The 16,470-nt window shown below is 34.7% G+C and overlaps 3 protein-coding genes across 7 annotated transcripts; 1 reads left to right on the forward strand and 2 right to left on the reverse strand.

Moving 5' to 3' along the window:
* Nucleotides 1-334: 334 nt before the first annotated feature.
* On the reverse strand, nucleotides 335-5,733 carry LOC115970721. 2 transcript variants are annotated; one of them, XM_031090315.1, is made up of 3 exons: nucleotides 5,499-5,733; nucleotides 5,214-5,332; nucleotides 335-726 (listed from the first exon to the last, which is right to left on the reverse strand). In XM_031090315.1, the coding sequence occupies exons 1-3, from the start codon at nucleotides 5,633-5,635 to the stop codon at nucleotides 701-703; spliced, it is 282 nt and encodes a 93-aa protein (XP_030946175.1). In that variant the 5' UTR covers nucleotides 5,636-5,733; the 3' UTR covers nucleotides 335-700. The 2 variants fall into 2 exon arrangements, with proteins under 2 accessions (XP_030946175.1, XP_030946176.1); XM_031090316.1 differs by having other exon boundaries at nucleotides 5,153-5,332.
* Nucleotides 5,734-8,120: 2,387 nt separating this feature from the next.
* On the reverse strand, nucleotides 8,121-11,579 carry LOC115971572 (peptidyl-tRNA hydrolase 2, mitochondrial). 4 transcript variants are annotated; one of them, XM_031091571.1, is made up of 8 exons: nucleotides 11,381-11,579; nucleotides 10,927-11,127; nucleotides 10,019-10,079; nucleotides 9,820-9,856; nucleotides 9,217-9,294; nucleotides 9,004-9,076; nucleotides 8,407-8,446; nucleotides 8,121-8,180 (listed from the first exon to the last, which is right to left on the reverse strand). In XM_031091571.1, the coding sequence occupies exons 1-8, from the start codon at nucleotides 11,420-11,422 to the stop codon at nucleotides 8,131-8,133; spliced, it is 582 nt and encodes a 193-aa protein (XP_030947431.1). In that variant the 5' UTR covers nucleotides 11,423-11,579; the 3' UTR covers nucleotides 8,121-8,130. The 4 variants fall into 4 exon arrangements, with proteins under 4 accessions (XP_030947431.1, XP_030947430.1, XP_030947429.1 ...); XM_031091570.1 differs by having other exon boundaries at nucleotides 10,927-11,130; XM_031091569.1 differs by having other exon boundaries at nucleotides 10,927-11,133; nucleotides 11,381-11,578.
* Nucleotides 11,580-14,766: 3,187 nt separating this feature from the next.
* Nucleotides 14,767-15,707, forward strand: LOC115971571 (mitogen-activated protein kinase kinase kinase 1). Its single transcript, XM_031091567.1, has one exon. The coding sequence runs from the start codon at nucleotides 14,840-14,842 to the stop codon at nucleotides 15,563-15,565; it is 726 nt and encodes a 241-aa protein (XP_030947427.1). The 5' UTR covers nucleotides 14,767-14,839; the 3' UTR covers nucleotides 15,566-15,707.
* Nucleotides 15,708-16,470: the final 763 nt, after the last annotated feature.

The raw sequence follows: 16,470 nt of genomic DNA on the forward strand, positions 1-16,470 counted from the left end.
GTTGGGGGCAGGTACTGCAAGTATGAATTTGAATTCATACTCGAACGTTGAAATAATCTAACAATTCCACTAAACTACAAGGTTTTTGGCTAGTACGCGTATATCATCATGCATAAACACGCTCAATTCTCGCGAGTGGGCATGAGTAGACGTAGAGATGCAAAAGAAAATTCAGATAGTGAGTGGAGATAGAGAAAGACACGCAGAGTTTCCACATGCAAGTGTATTGTTATCATGGAGACATGGGCACCATGGCCAAGTCTCTTTTCAAAGAAATGGGAGACATTGCGACATTATCTCATAAACCTTCCCACTTCCTCACGTGCACTTCACGTCGCCTAAGAAGATAAATATCTTATATAGAAGATCTATATCACATATAAATCAGTTTATGGTAGATAAACCACGACTTTGTTACCTTTAACTCTTATAGAAGTACAAAATATGCACTTATCAAAAAGAAGTACAAAAGGGTTTTGAAATAAAAAAAGAAGTACAAAATGGTAGATGCCTGAGACAATCAATGCTGAGACAAATTTTAAGGAATTCTAGCAACAAGATGAGCCAGAGAATTGAATTCTTGCACCCAAATCCCAATCATACAGAACTGTCAAAAGCAACTCTTAGTGATAGTGAAAAGGACAGCCCAAGAAGAGCAGCATGACTCTGATCCATCAATCACTATCTTCTAACTGTAGTCTCATCGCGGCACGCTGAGACCTAGTTCTGAACAAAATTGAAAAAAGAAATGTATTAGCCAATGCAATACTAGTAAATGCTTCATAAAAGAAATGGGCTTATTATGATAGATAAGTCCTTAAGAAAGCTATTTGACTTTAATTTTTTCTATCCATCCGAAGAAGCTAATTAACTAAGGCAAATAATCCTTAGAAGTCAAATGAATTAAAAAAAAATCAGGATTAATTACTATAGTGCAAGAGTTAAATAGTTGCCATCTACCATTACCACAAGGATAGAAGAAAACAATATAAAAGTGATGCTCATGCAACTTCATAAAAGAAACTAATCCTTTAGTTCAAAACTATTAAGAAATTACTGGGGGAAAAGAAAATCTTAGTGGACATAATTATAGCTAATTAAATTAGCAGCAATAACCAGAAAGATAAACTAATTGCAACTGCAAGAGAGTACCAGCTGAAAGCTTGAAAATCCCCCACCACAAATAAGTACACACATTGGCACAAATTATTACATTCAAATTTGATAGTATCATTCTGAATCTTGGCCTGAGTTAATTGGTAACACTAGAAAATTTCTTCAAATCAAAATTAAAACAGTGGAAGTTTTGCATGGGAAACAGTCAAATTTGGACATTGTTTCAACTTGCTGGAGTCCTAGAAAAAACCCCAACTTTGGCAAGATGCGCATACTCATTGGTTCTTGAACCAATGATGAAAGCAAGACAATCTTACTATGAACACAAATTTCATATAGTCTAAAAGTGGTCAGGGATTCAGAAATAAATAAATAAGTGGTCAGGTGACCAGTGTGTGAAGAAAAAAAAAATTTACAAGATTGATTGTGCAACCAAGTCCATGTATTTTAAGCTCGTGAAATACAAGTAATCATGACACTTTAACCAGTGGACTTGGTTTATATATATATATATATATATATATTGGTAAGTTACAGAAATAACCAATAGGTGTTAAACCCACAACCTCACCCTCCATCCATTTTTATCAGACAAGGAAGTGTTATTTAAGTTGGAGTCTATTAGCCCCTTTAACCACTGGACTAGTTATCATTGAAAAGCTTCAAATTGGAAGCAAAAGGTATAGGGGCCAATGAGCTCTAGCTCAGCAGGCACCTCCTCTTTTTAAAGTACTAAGATGAGGGTAAGGTCTTGGGTTCAAGACCCATCGGGTGTGTGTGTAACTTATCAATCAAAAAAAAAAGAAAAAAGCAAAAGGTTTGCACCAACCCTTATATCTCTATGTAATTCATCAAAATGGTAAGAAAATGTGCAATTAAACAGGTCAAATTCCCAGTTATAAGAATTTAATACCATGGCATAATGAGCACTGGTACGACTAGCATAAAACTAAACAAGCTTTTGCAATCTATTAATTTTAGACTTAGTGCATACTTATCAAAGAAGCCTTTTTCAAATCAGTGTCAGGTGCCAGGTGGTCAGTTTGGTTTTCTCAGTTCTGCCTACACCCCTATCATGAGCTATCAAGTACTTCTAATCACATAACTTAAAAGTCTAGGGTCATGCCAACAATATAACCTATAACAATTTAATTTTACACCTCCTTGAGACAATACATTGATGTTTAAGTCAGTATATTTATGAGAAACGACTTTCTAGTAAACACATATTTCTTTTCCTGGAAAAAAGAAGGGAAAGGAAGGGAGTGGTTAGTGATATAATTCAGCAACTCACACTAAGAGATAATTTTGAGAATAACCATAATCTTATCATAAGAAAACAACATTGAAAGCCAAGAGCCATAATGTATATGACACTAAAATATGATGGAGACCATCACAAGCATGATAACATTGGGTCATACACCAGTATGCCTATGCAAGCAGAGCTCCACATCATACTTTCATAAAATATAAGAATAAACATCTTGTATTTATGAAAAAAGAAAAAGAAAACAGAGATTAAATTAAATTTTCATTGTGTTTTATTTGTTACGGATGATCTTCAGTAGGATACATACTGGTTATGTGAGTGTGTGTGTGTGTGTGTGAAAGAGAGGGAGAGAGCCCTATGTAACTAACCAATTATCATTAATAATTCCCCACACAACTCTCCCAACTTCTTTTCAAGCAAATGTTAATATTTCAGAAGTCTCTTCATTGGTAATATTTTCAAAGCTTCGTATAATAACTCCTTGTGCCAATCATGACAGAAACTTCACCATTCCACCCTTTATCTAAAAGGATGATACCATATAAGTCAAAAGTACCCCCTTTGGTTTTTTGTTTGATAAGAGGTGTAAGTCAAAATTACCTTATTATCTATTAATATAAATCTTAAGCAAAAATATAATAGGAAGCACCGTAATGTCTCCTCAATTTCCCCCTTTCTTGGTCTTCCTCTCCTACAAGCTACCTTTATAGCAGTCCCTTGATTATCTTTCCCTCTATCCATTTTCATCAATAAACTGGCCCTCTGACATTGAACAAATTGAGGAATTTGTGTGTGTGTGGTTGTGGTGGGTTTAGGTTAAGAGAATTTGTGGATCTTGGGTTTAAAACCTTTTAGAAGAAGAGTTAAGGTTCAAAAGAGAAGGAAAAGAAAGTAATTAATAGAACATAAACACACACACACACAAATATGTGTGTGTGTGTGTGTGTGTGAATAGTGAAAAGAAATGTGAACACATGTCAGTATTTGAGAGAAGAAGAAGAAGAAGAACCCTATGGCCAATGTGCCTCAATACTCAAAACACTCAATAGTTTTATTAATTAACTCTAACTTGTTTGAGTACAATAAGACACTCATAGAGCTCACTCTTAAGCTTAACTTCTCCTAGTAGAACTATGACTTTTTTTGTTTGTTGATAAGTTAGTAGAATTATGACTTCTACCTTGACTAGTAAACAAAACTTTAGTAGAATTATGACTTCTACCTTGACTAGTAAACAAAACCCTAAATAAATTAAATCAAAGCCCACACATAAAGACCTAAGTTGACAAGAGCCTATTATTGATAGAATTTTTATGAACGTAATTATTACGTATATTATCCTGCTGCAATTAGCTTTTAGCTTGTCCGAAAGGAAAAACTTTGGTGCAGATATGATTGAAGAACTGCCTCTTGCTCATATCTCTCATCAAAAGGTGCTATTCGATAATGTCCACCTAGCAAATCCCCCAATAGAAGTGACCAACCAGGGCCCTATTGATTAATGAAAGAGAGGGTTTATGCGATTGGGCAATTCTACTCCGGACAGCAGGCAGGTCCAAATATATGGCCTACCCCAAGCAATGCTTTTATAAAGTAGCTGGCATAAGCTTGTGTGATCCAGCAATGTCCATGGTAGTAACTAGCAATGCCTTGCTGCAAAAGGGTACATTAGGAAAAAGTCTAATACACACCCTCGGCTCTCTTATGAATTATGATGACAAACATTAGCCTACTAACTAATAGTTTACCTGAAATTATTATTTGACTTCCAAATTTTATTATTCAAGAGACTAGTTAGTTAATATGTCAATCCCACACAGACCGCTGCATCCCAAAGGCTGGTTCTTTTCATCTAGCATGCGTGCACACACACAAAATTACTATTTTTGTGTCTATATTCTTGATTTATCCACTATGTCGGTATGGTAGGTTCTTCGAGCCTAGTTCTCATGCCGCAGATAAATTTTGATTCATCCACTTTTTTCCAAGGGTTTCATGATTGAATATTGAACTCATTTCAAATATGTATTGGGCATTGCTTTTCTATGCCACACACACTCACCTTTTTCTTTTTTTCTATATTCTTGATCTATCACTAGGTCAATCTAGTTGGTTCTTTGCACCTAGTTTTTGTGTCACAGCTATATTTCAATTCATCCTCTTTTTCTAGTGGTTTCATAATTGGACATTGGACCTATTTTATATGATGGGAGTTGTCAGTGTGAATGTCACGCAGGTGTGGAATTGAAACTGGGACCTCATCCTCCACTCCACATTTGTGGGGGAGGAGATTCCATTTGGTCCCAACAATCATTGCCCCAGCACATGTCTAATAACCAAATATAAGTTAATATCAAAAAACAAGAAAGGTAACAGGGACGTTAAATAGTTCAGACCAAACCTTAAGCATTAAATTAAGTAAGAAAATTAAACTCTATCTTTGCAGTAGACCATTGATGAAGAATATTTGTGCCCCAAATAACAAATGTTAGTTCATCCAAGCAGAAAACCAACTGCTATAGAGGCAAAAGGATATGATCCTTTCAACTACACGCTAAATCTTTTCTTCCAATTCACTTTAGAGGCAAAAGATCAGAAAAACCAGATAGCCTGGACCTTTAAAGGAGTTATCAATATTGTATGCCTAAAAAAGACCCTATAAAATAACAAATGCTTATTCTTTTATAAGCAATCAATCAAATTACAAACACAGGAAGACTTAAAATCCAATAACAACTAATTATAGAGTAAAAAGTTGCTTACAGATACTACATATAAAACAGTGGAGAAAATCAAACTCCTGGGTTTGCACTGCAAAGCATACCCTGAGACAACGACCTGGAGCTCGTAGAATCGAGTCCAAGGCACGACGTGAGCCGGGCCGAAGAGACGGCTGAGTGGAGAGGAAGCAGAGACTGAAGAGCACCCAACTGAGGAACCGACCTGAAATTTCAAAATTTTGCAACTTTGTTAAAAATTTTGCTGATTTTAATGAAAACCCATTTGAGAAATCGACCTGAATTTACAAATTTCAAGCACCAACGGTCAAAATTCGAAGAATTGAAAAAAATGACAAAAATGGGGGAAAAAGGGTTTAAGGGGGGCTTGCCCTGGAGTTGTGAGAGGAGAACGGGCCGTGACTGTGCGAAAAGAAGGTGCCGATTTGGGCTTAACAGTGGGTTTGGTGAATGCCGATTTGAAGACAGAGAATGTTGGTTGTGAAAGAGATCTACATCGATAGGCCATTGGAGAAGACAGAAGAGAAAAATTGTTAGGTGTTAGTTTAGGGTTTTTGGTTTTGGCAACTGAGAGTGAGAGGGTTTAGCGTTCTTTTCTTTTCTTTTCTTTTTTTTTTTTAGAAGATTTTTTTTTAAAGGGAATTTCCAAAATGTTAGGCTATAAAAATGATTAAACAAGAAAAAAACTTTGTTTATTTTTATTTATTTATATAATAGATGAATTAAGCTCAACTACAAATTTAGACGTTGCTATAAAACAAGTGATACTCAAATAAAATAATGTTTTTGTAACTAAGATTTGATTTAAGTATATATAATATTATATATTTATTCAATCTGTATCATATAGCCTCTATATTGTATTGTGTAAAACTGTAAATTTGAAAACAAGTTCACAATATATCAAATAATAAAATTATTATTTATAATTTACTGATAATATAAATCCATTTTGTATTAAAGATTAAATTCTTTTTAACAATGATGGTAAATATAATTTTTATATGTTCAGGAGTAAAAATCGGTTTATATAATTAAATAAAAATATATAATTTAGTTGTTAATAATTAGCATAAATTTATGAAGTAAAAAATAAAAATTAGTCATGGTATTTACTGTTTATAAGAAAATAGAAAGCTAATTAAGTAATTTGTAAATAAGCTTGGATTTATTTGATAAGAAAATGAACTAAACTTAAATATGTAATATAGTTTATAGAATGTTCTCTTTCTTCCTCCTCACCCAACATTTTTTCCTCTCATTTATAACTCATTATTAATGTTTTTTTCTTTGTTGAAAAGAACTCTTTATTAGTGTTGATTATTGTTTAATAATTTGTTTGTTGTTTTATCTATTTGCTGATGGAGAATGCTAAAGTTATTGCAAACTGATGTGGACTTCAACAATCTAATAATTGAATTTTTTTTTTTTTTTTTTTTTTTTTTTTGTGTGATTTGTATCACTTCAGTTTGTAAGCTCTATGTAATAAAATTTATAATTCCTCTAGCATTACTCTTTGTTGTCATGCTAACCTTATAGAGTTAAGGATACATGGATAGTTGTCATTATACTCATTACTTTCAACATTGATGTGATTAGCAATGTTCAATCCCCCTCCCTCCCCACCCCCTTCATATCTGAATTTGGGTCCAAAGACATGCAAATCAAAGCTTGATACATGTTCGACAACAAAAACATAATCAAAGGCAAACCGGTAAGCCAATTATCAAATGGACCTAGTCCTGGTGGAGTGGATTGAACTCATGGGCTACTTATAGAGCAAGTGCCACAAGCAATTGGAGTTGTAAACAACCTAAATTGAGCTAAGTATTAAAAGTTAAAGATTGTTCATTTTATTTTATTTCAAATATGAACAGAACTTGAACTCATCACCAAACTAATTAGATTATACATTCAAACTTGGTTCATTTTCTTATCGAACAAGCTAGAGCTTCATCGTAAGCTACTTGAATAACTTGTTTTTTTTTTTTTTTCCCATAGATTAACTTGTTCTTAGAATCTCTAAAACCAGAAGAAATGGATATTCAGAAGTCTGTTTCTAGCAATCTCTGATGGAAGTAATGAGGCTACCAAACAGACTACCTAGAATTTTTATTATAGAGGCATGGATTATGAAAGTTGACCTGCCAAAAACAGAGGTGCTGTGAGAGGTGTTCATCTGAATTTTCTTATGTTTCTGGGCTCTGAAGAAAGAAACAACTAAGGTATATAGGATGATGCAACATTCATTCAAGTGTACATGGAGTACCTTATGTGATATTGGCATATTGCAACTCTTTGTGGATGCACACAAGAGTATACCGGTAAAGCATTTTCAGATGTTTTTTAGACTTTAGAGAGAGAGACCTGGTGAGCTTAAGGTTGTTTCGACTCTAATGATCTAATCATCACCTTGGTGTCACTCCATCGCAACTTTCAGGAAGGATAGATAGGCTGGTCATATTTTCTCATATTCTGATGTCTAACATACTTGGAACAAAATATAAATTTTCAAATAAAGTGGAAGTGACCGGTAGTATAACACAAAGAAACATTGATACAATTCATGTCCTTTTTAATTGCCAAAAGAATGAATATTAAGTTAAAAATTTGCACTTCTACATTTGATCTTACATATATTCAAATCAGTATAAAGGAAAATTCAGGATACCTAACTCCCTTTCTATTACTTAACTTTCTCCAGCTATCTAGGGATTATGTGTACAAGACACCTAATGGCATTTTGTATTAAAAAATAAATAACATTTCTCCTACGGAAAATGGACTAAGAAAAATAAAATCTCAATCAGCCACTGCTTGAAGCATAGAAAAATAAAATCTCAATCAGCCACTGCTTGAAGCATGGTCTGCAGCACCTTGGCCATGTTCTCTTCTCTGGATCACAAAACATTCTCTCCCATCAGAAATGCAGCAAAAGTATTGTACAGAAAACTGACCGGAACTTAGAGACACAATGAAAAAGGTGTTTTTTCTTCAACAATGTCAGAGCAAGCACAGTTTTCCTGTCACTGAATCCACTGATTCTTTTGGTCCTGCTCAAATTAAAAGCAGCAATTAATAGATTTACAATAGAGAAAAAGGTATTTTTGGTTGGTGACTTTATCCAATAAACATCAGTAGCTACAAGGCAATAATATTAATAGCTGATTGTTTCATCATCTAAATAAAAACTTTCACAATACTTACTGTGGCCTTGCTAAAAGTTGTATGAAAAACAAGCAACAAATAACCACTTTAGTGGCAGAGAGAAAAGCATACCAGGTCCAACGGCAAGAACTGTCTTTGACCCAGACAACACCTGAGCAAAAAATGTAAATCAACTGAAGCTGAGACCCAAAATGCATACTTAACACAAATCCTTTAAGATATCTATAATCACATTGATATTACAAAAGTACTCAAAAGGTTCCATAACCCGGAGTTCCATAATATGCATAAATTTGACAGAGAATATAGCTTCAACATTTATTGTAGCATTTACAGGAATCTCGCAAAAGTAATACTAATAAAATAAAGCTATAACATTTACTGCAGTCTAATTGAGGTAAAGTTCTGATCCCTTCATTACACAGAACAACAAAACCTGCAGCCTATGAGGTGAAGCTTGTGACTCAAATCCAAATTATTAAGTGCTTAATACCTGAGTACCTTGTAATTCTAGATTGCAAAAAAAAATGAAGGTTCAAATGGTTCTACTGCATGTTAATCCACCAAGTCTTACACCAGTCAGCAAATGAAAGAACAAACACCACCCAAATGAGAAGTGGGGATGTAATTGCATAACAGTGGACCAATCATCAGTATCATTCGCTGAAAGCCACAAAAAGAGCTCATTCCATATTTTCAGGACAATACCTGTGTTCTTCCAGCATCGGCAACAACAAAAGTTGGAAGGCCAATGTTCTCAGCTGCTTCCTTCAGCTTATTCCTGATAAAAAGCAATACCCACAAATCAGCAAACAAAGAGATTTGTCTCCAATAAATAAATAAATAAGAATGTTTCAAACAAGAGAGATGTTGCCATATCTAGTGAATAATCTATCATTTGCAATGAAATCACATGCTTACATTTCTTGTTGATTCTTGCATGTAACAACTATTTTGGGTTGCCCACATTGCTCCCACTGTCTTAAAAGGGATCGATGGCTGCACTGAAACTTGATGGTATTATTTTCAATCGTAATATGAAAAATATTAATAAATACATAATAAAAGTGGGGTTGTCTAGATTCACTTCATTATTAAACATCTTCACGAAAAGTAAGAAAATACACACTTATTGTCATCTCTGTATTCAAGACTAGAAACTTGAAAAATTACCATCTTTGGTTGCACGCTGCACTTTTAGATACTGTAAATTTTCTTGAGTTAAAAGGAAAAGGAACTAATTTTTTCCTTACATGTGACCAAGTACACAGTTTTTGACATTTTCTAAACAATTCTACCAAGCAAATAATTTTTATTTTAACCATATGGCTAAAGATGGTGAAGAAAGGACAAAATATAATAGTGGTTGCTATTAGAATAACTTTTAAAGATGTAAAAAAGGGTGCGTGGTCGATCAAGCTGACAGTCTGAAGCTTGAAAATTTAGTGCACATGCAATATAATAAGGAACAAAGTTGCAGGTTCCTCTGCGCAAGGAGGAGACTCATAATCAGAACAATGATACCTTTGCATCAATTCCGCATACATGCCAGTGGCAGCATCTGCAAGATCATAAAAAGAATATTTAGTCATCTGTTTAACAAAAAAAGAAAAACAAGAATTCACTGCTGAGTGAAGAGAGACGGGAAGTACTGGACCAGAAGAAATTAAAAATTGCAATCAAATGGAACACCACAATATTAATAGGAGTTTTAGTATCTTACGAGCACATTGAGATGCAATCTTTCCTGATTTCATCTTTAAGTCTTGTCTAACTATGAGAACCTGAGATAAGCACTTCACCCTTTGAAAACAGAGAATTTTTCAAGAAACAGAAATGTCAAATCTACCCAACTACCACAACCGGATATAAACACGCCATTTGAGAAAACATAGAATTTTTCAAAAAAACAGAAACATCAAATCTGCCCCATCAATTGATCTGAAGCCCAACACATAACTAACTCCATAGTTTCAGACATCCAAACAACTGTCTTGGAGAGGTACAACTGTATTGGCTGTGTGCATATAATGATCATTTTTTTTTTACTAAAGCAAGTCCCTAAACAAACCCAATAAGGTTCACTTTGTTCTTTCCATGTCTTAAATCTACAGCTATAAACTGACTATACTCATCAACACAAGAGAGTAAGAGAGTCACAACATTTATCATTAAAATTGAGGATGCATTTGACAGGCCCGAAAAAATTTTATGGCTTTATTGTTTTATATGTAGCATCTGAATTAAACTGGCACCCTAGAAGCTAGAAGCATCAGAAAGAACTAACAAAAGGTCAGTATTCCGCAACCCCCCCCACAACACACACACACACTATATATATATATATATCTCAACAAAACAATTATAGGAATTCAATAAATGTAGCAATACATAATTTTCTACTACCATTTGTGAGCATCACTACTAGTTCCATTGGAAAGTGCTGCTCATGATATAAATTCATAATAAATGATAACCAAACAAGATTGGACACTTCAAGTTAACCTCCAAATGTAACCCATATGGCAAAACAACTTAAAAAAGCATAACCCATGAAGTAAAATTCTACAATAACAAAGTTGCAAGCATAAAAATTTCGTATGGAGGTCAAGTAAATAAGGCAAAACAAACCATTTTGAGCTCTTGGTCACTGTTATTTGAGACAGCAAATTGCGGTTTGCCTGGTGCGAAATTTTTCTTATTGGTTTTGTTTTTGGAGGGCTTAGATAGATCCAACAAAAGCCCAAGAATGAAACCAATGACAAGGCCTGGAATAAAGTTCTCTGGGTTGAAACTTAATGCTAACCATTGTCCTTCTTGCTTTTGCTGCTGCTGCTGCTTCTAATTGTAAAAAAAAAAAAAAAAAAAAAAAAAAAAAAAAAAAAAAAAAAAAAAACAAAACAAAAAACAAAAAACAAAAAAACAAGAAAAAAACAACTTAAGGGAGGATATTCCGGATTGTCTTTTCCTTCTCCTCTATTATCTTGGAAGCCAAACAGAGAGAAAACAAGGAAATTTAATTTAATTTAAAAAAAAAATTAAACCCAGAAAGAAAAAAAAGGAAGAGATGAAGAGAAATACTCACCTTCTTTGGAGACTGGGAAGAGTTCCCAAACGAGCCTAACATGGTGTTTGTTGTGGCTTTTTAGAGAGAGAGAGAGAGAGAGAGAGAGAGAGAGAGAGAGTCACTGTGATGTTATGGGCAGAGAGATTGGGTGGTGACTGGTGAGTATGGACGAGTGGTGCTGTTGCCTGTGGAAGAAAATGGGAAAAGTCATGGCAGTGTCCCACCATGCTTATGTGTCCTTAGATTATTTCTCTCTCTCTCTCTCTCTCTCTTCTTCTTCTTTTTCTCTTTTTTTTTTTTTTTAATTTAATTTTTTCAAAATATTAATTGTAGGCAATAAGCACTTTAAAAGACCCAATAAAAAACCCTAAATTTATGTTATCAAAAGTTTTAAGATATTTTAAAAGAATTTTATTGTTTATATTAAATAATTTCAATCAATCAACCATGATTTTTTTATATTATAGATTTGAGATAGAAATTATACTTTAACTTAGTTAATCTAAACATATATATATGTGTGTGTGTGTGAAGTTCTGAAAACTTGAACCTCGGTCAGAAACACATGAAAAAGTCAAATTCATTTGAGTTATTCTCTCAATTTTTCACCCTACAAAAACTTATATTTATAAAGTGATTATCATGTCAAGGGTACACGATAATTGTTTTAATTATTATAACCCATGAGGCCCAAATATGTTGTAAGCTTATGCATTTGTAGAATAAACAAATTAACCCTATGAGTAATCTAGATATGGTTTATGGCTAACCTAAGATTCTCTAGTATATAATAAATCATTCATTAAGTTAATTGTAAACACTATTCTCAAAAAAAAAAGTTAATTGTAAACACAAGTTAATTGCAAAGATGTAGATGTCAAAGGTGCTTGTTGCCTACCTAGAGCTAATAGGCTGAATCATGTTATATTTTTGCTATTGTTTTTCTCTCTCCTCTGACTCAGTTAACTTTCGTTTTTTGCTTCGGTAAAAGGACACTCAAAGAATATATTATTTATGCTTTCTATGTTCCCCTTGCAAAATACACATAGGAAAACTCCAAAATAACCCCACTGAACAAGTTTATCTCTTGTTGTTAATGCGTTTTTCATTGTAAACCACAATATTCTTAACCACACTCCTCAACTTCCTTCATTCTAAGTGCATTAACAAGTTGCTGCACATAATTAAGTAATAGCCAGAGTTCGTGATGGTCCATCTTGCTGCATCCTCATCATCAAATCCTCATATCTAACAGGTTTCCAAACCTATGTTTTGTTGATAAAGTTATAGTTCACCTTTGCTTCAGCCTTGCTTGCTACATCATATAAGCCAAACTTTTTTTTTTTTTGATAAGATAACAGCCAAACTTTATGAACAAGATAGCAAGGTGCCAATTATGATGCCATATATAGTTCTTGGAAAATGTTAACAAGCATCATTTTGTGCTTGTTAAGGTTGGATTAATATGGGTCATTCTTAACAAACAAAAAAAAAAAAAAACAAAAAAACATAAAGCTGACCCCATAGCTTATATTAATATTTCTTTCTCTCTATGAAACTGGCCCTACAACTTATAAGACTGCTAAAAAAATGACATAAAGTTGTTAACAATCGCCTTACGCTGCTTGTTAACACAACCCTTCAAAATTTATAAACTTTTTGACTTCATCTCTATTAAGTTTGAGGTAAGTCAATTACAAACACAAAGAAAGTACGAAAGATGTTGGAAATATGCATGATCCGTATGAATATATACAACTTCCTCATGTGGTGTAAGAGCATTCATAATTGATATGGTATATGCCAAATGTAAGGAAAATTTAGCATGTGAGGCCCAAAGTAGTTCAATAGACAGAATGCTAAACATGTAAAAATGTAAAAAAATTTGTCATAGTGCTATAGTACCATCGTAAATATATGATAGTACTGTAGCTGAATGGTATAAACAAATATAATATTTTAATATACTCTCTCTCATTATTTCTCTTCCTTCTCTCTTTCTCATCTACTATCTCCTCTCTTTAGACCCAAAACCCCATTTGCTCTCTTCGATGACCCTCTCTCTCTCTCTCTCTCTCATCTGGTGGTTGTTGTGGGTTTCTCTATCTCTCTCTCACCGGTTTTTTTTCCCTGGTGGTGGGTTTGTGACTGATGTGGATGTGGGTCAGGTGGTGCAGCGGCAGCAAGGGCAGGGGATTGTGGTGGCGTGGGCCTAGTGGCTTGGCTGCCGCCGATGAAGCATAAGCTGGGGCCACCGATGAAGCATAACCCTCTCTCTCTCTCTCTCTCTCTCATCTGGTGGTTTGTTGGGGTTCGGCTATGGATTTTGGAATTTGGTTTATTGGTGGTTTGTTGATGATTGGTGGTTTTCTAATTTTGGTTTGTTGGCGTGGTGGTGGTGATTTTGCTATGGATTTTGGATTTTGATTTGCTATGGATTTTGGCTGGGTGGCGAGATCGGTGGCTGAGTTTGATTTTGCTATGAATTTTGGGTTTTGATTTTGCTATGGATTATGGCTAGGTGACAAGACTAGGATTCTGGGTGGCTGGGTGGGTGTTGTAACTATGTTGCTCAGCGGAGGTGGGTGGTGTGACTCAGAAGCTGGACGGTGGTAGTAGTGGTGGGTGGTTGAGAGAGTAAGAGAAATAGAGATCAAAGAGAGAAGTGATAAATATTTTTATATTATTTCTATTTTATTTTATATTATTTTAATGTGTAGTATGGTAAAATAAAAGTTGAGATGTTAGGTGTATTGTAAAATGATACTGTATAATTGATAAAGTAAATTTTTGAGATGGCAAAATAGAATGAGATATGATTTGCAATTGTGAATGCTCTAATGATAAGCATTGATGCAAAACTTTTCCTTTGTTGTTTGCAAATGTAATAGCTTGGTGTTCAATTTATATCACAAAAAGAAAATCATTAAGCCATGTGGGGTCAAGTCACAAGTCACATTCCTTTGGGTTTTAGAAAAAAAAATCATCTACCATAAAAAAAAAAAAATAAAATAAAAATCATATATTATTATATATATGGTTTTGAAACGAGGTTTGACTAATAATATTCTGTGACATTAACCTATTGGATGGACATCTTTATGGGTTTCGTATATCCAGAGGCTCAACCATATATTTATCTCGTATAAGACCATACGGCTCTACGAAAGGCCCATGACGTGCCTTATAGTTTTCCATTACTACAATTTACACACAAAGACACCAAACTCATCAAGCTCTGGCATTCTCCACCTTAATGGTTAATACTGTTTCCCATACCCACCCGCAATCCTTCACGTGTCCCACAAAACTACACAAAGAATCTCTTCCAAATTCCCCTCCTCCCTACAAAACCCCCGTATCCGACACGTATCTCATTTTCCTATAAGGACTCCATCCTTAAAACCAATAACGACACGTATCAAAAAACGACACGCTTCATTTTCTCAAAACCAAAATTTACCACCTTAACTCCCGATGGAGTCTGTTGCCTCCACTTCTTCATCAACATCACACAACCACCGTCCTCAGCCGCGGTTCAAACCCACGCAGCCCATCGCAGACAGGATAGTCCGAGCCCTCCGCCACCAACTCCGCCTCCTCCACCGCTCAGAATCCAAGTTCTTCGTCTTGGGTGCCACGGGAAATGTTTACACTGTAACCTTATCAGCCACACCTTCATGCTCGTGCCCTGACCGTTTAACACCATGCAAGCACATCTTGTTCATCTTTATTCGAGCACTGGGTGTTCCTGTAGATGATGTTTGTCTTCGTAGGAGGACTCTGAGGCCATGCCAGCTCAACCGACTACTCGGCTCGCCTACCTTGCCTGACTCACTTGCAGGGGCTAGCGTACGCGAGAGGTTTCATCAGCTATTCGTTCAAGCAAGGCAAGGTGACAATTTGAGACCAGTCGTTGAGGTAGAAGATGGAACTACGTGCCCAGTTTGCTTGGACGAGATGGGAAAGGAAGAGAGAGTTGTGAGGTGTGGGACTTGTAGGAATCCAATTCATGAAGAATGTTTATTGAAGTGGAGGAGAATTAGGGGAAGAAGGTCAGCTAGTTGTGTGATATGTAGGGCAAGGTGGAGGGGGAGTGATCAAGAACAGTACTTGAACCTGGCTGCTTTTGTTAGCGAGGAGGACAACACAGGTGATCACGGCGGCGGTGGGGGTCTGGGTCTTGGTCTTTGTGGTGGTTAAGTCTATTTCATCATCTGATCTCCGGCAAGAAGGAAAATGCATGTTAGGCTTTGGGTTTGGGATATTTGTTAATTTGTATATATTACATGCGTAGAACTTTGTAAATTTTTAAGGGTTAAACAGTGTTTTCGACTTCAGTTTTTGTTTAGGAAATTAAATTATGTTGTTCACTTCATTCTTAAGATTATAACATCCTGGAATAACGAAAAAAAGAAAGAAAAAAGAAACCACCAAGATAATGATGAAGTAATTCATGGCTTTCTTCTCAAACAAAGAGGAAAAAATCATGGCTTAGATGTTTCCTGATATTAAGGTCCAAGCTAGCGATCTTGGTAATAGAAGTTCCCAATTTCATAAATCCTATCATTCTTTCACTGTATTGCATGCCAACCTTTTTCCTGCAACAATCTCCTAAGAGGAATGTGATTTGCCCCTGCAATAAATGCATGTCTTCTTCTAATTAACCTCAACCCCAGCTGCACCTCTGTTTCCTTCTCAATGCCATTTCCCTCGTAATAACTCTTGCTCCGGTTATCGCAGAGACGCAAACACATCTTGTTCATCTTCGTAAGATGGTATACTTCTGATTGTATTTTATTTTTTTAAGTTACATATTGTGTATGTTAGTTTTTTCAACCCATAAGACATAGCCCAACCAATCATATGTATAATTTTTTTTTTTTTTTGGTTGAGATATAAATATTTTTTTAGTACCCTTATTTTAATTTTATTCGTTATGATTTATTTTAGTATTTTGAGAATTTATTTGAATGAATTTGAAAATTTAGAATATAATTTAGGGATATTATGTGAATTATAACAATCTATTGAAAAGAGAGCTTTAAATAGTTGATAAAACCTTAATTTTTTACTATACTTGGAATATGTAAGCACAACTTATTGAC

This window comes from Quercus lobata, chromosome 12 (genome assembly GCF_001633185.2).
Source record: "Quercus lobata isolate SW786 chromosome 12, ValleyOak3.0 Primary Assembly, whole genome shotgun sequence".
NCBI lineage: Eukaryota > Viridiplantae > Streptophyta > Magnoliopsida > Fagales > Fagaceae > Quercus > Quercus lobata.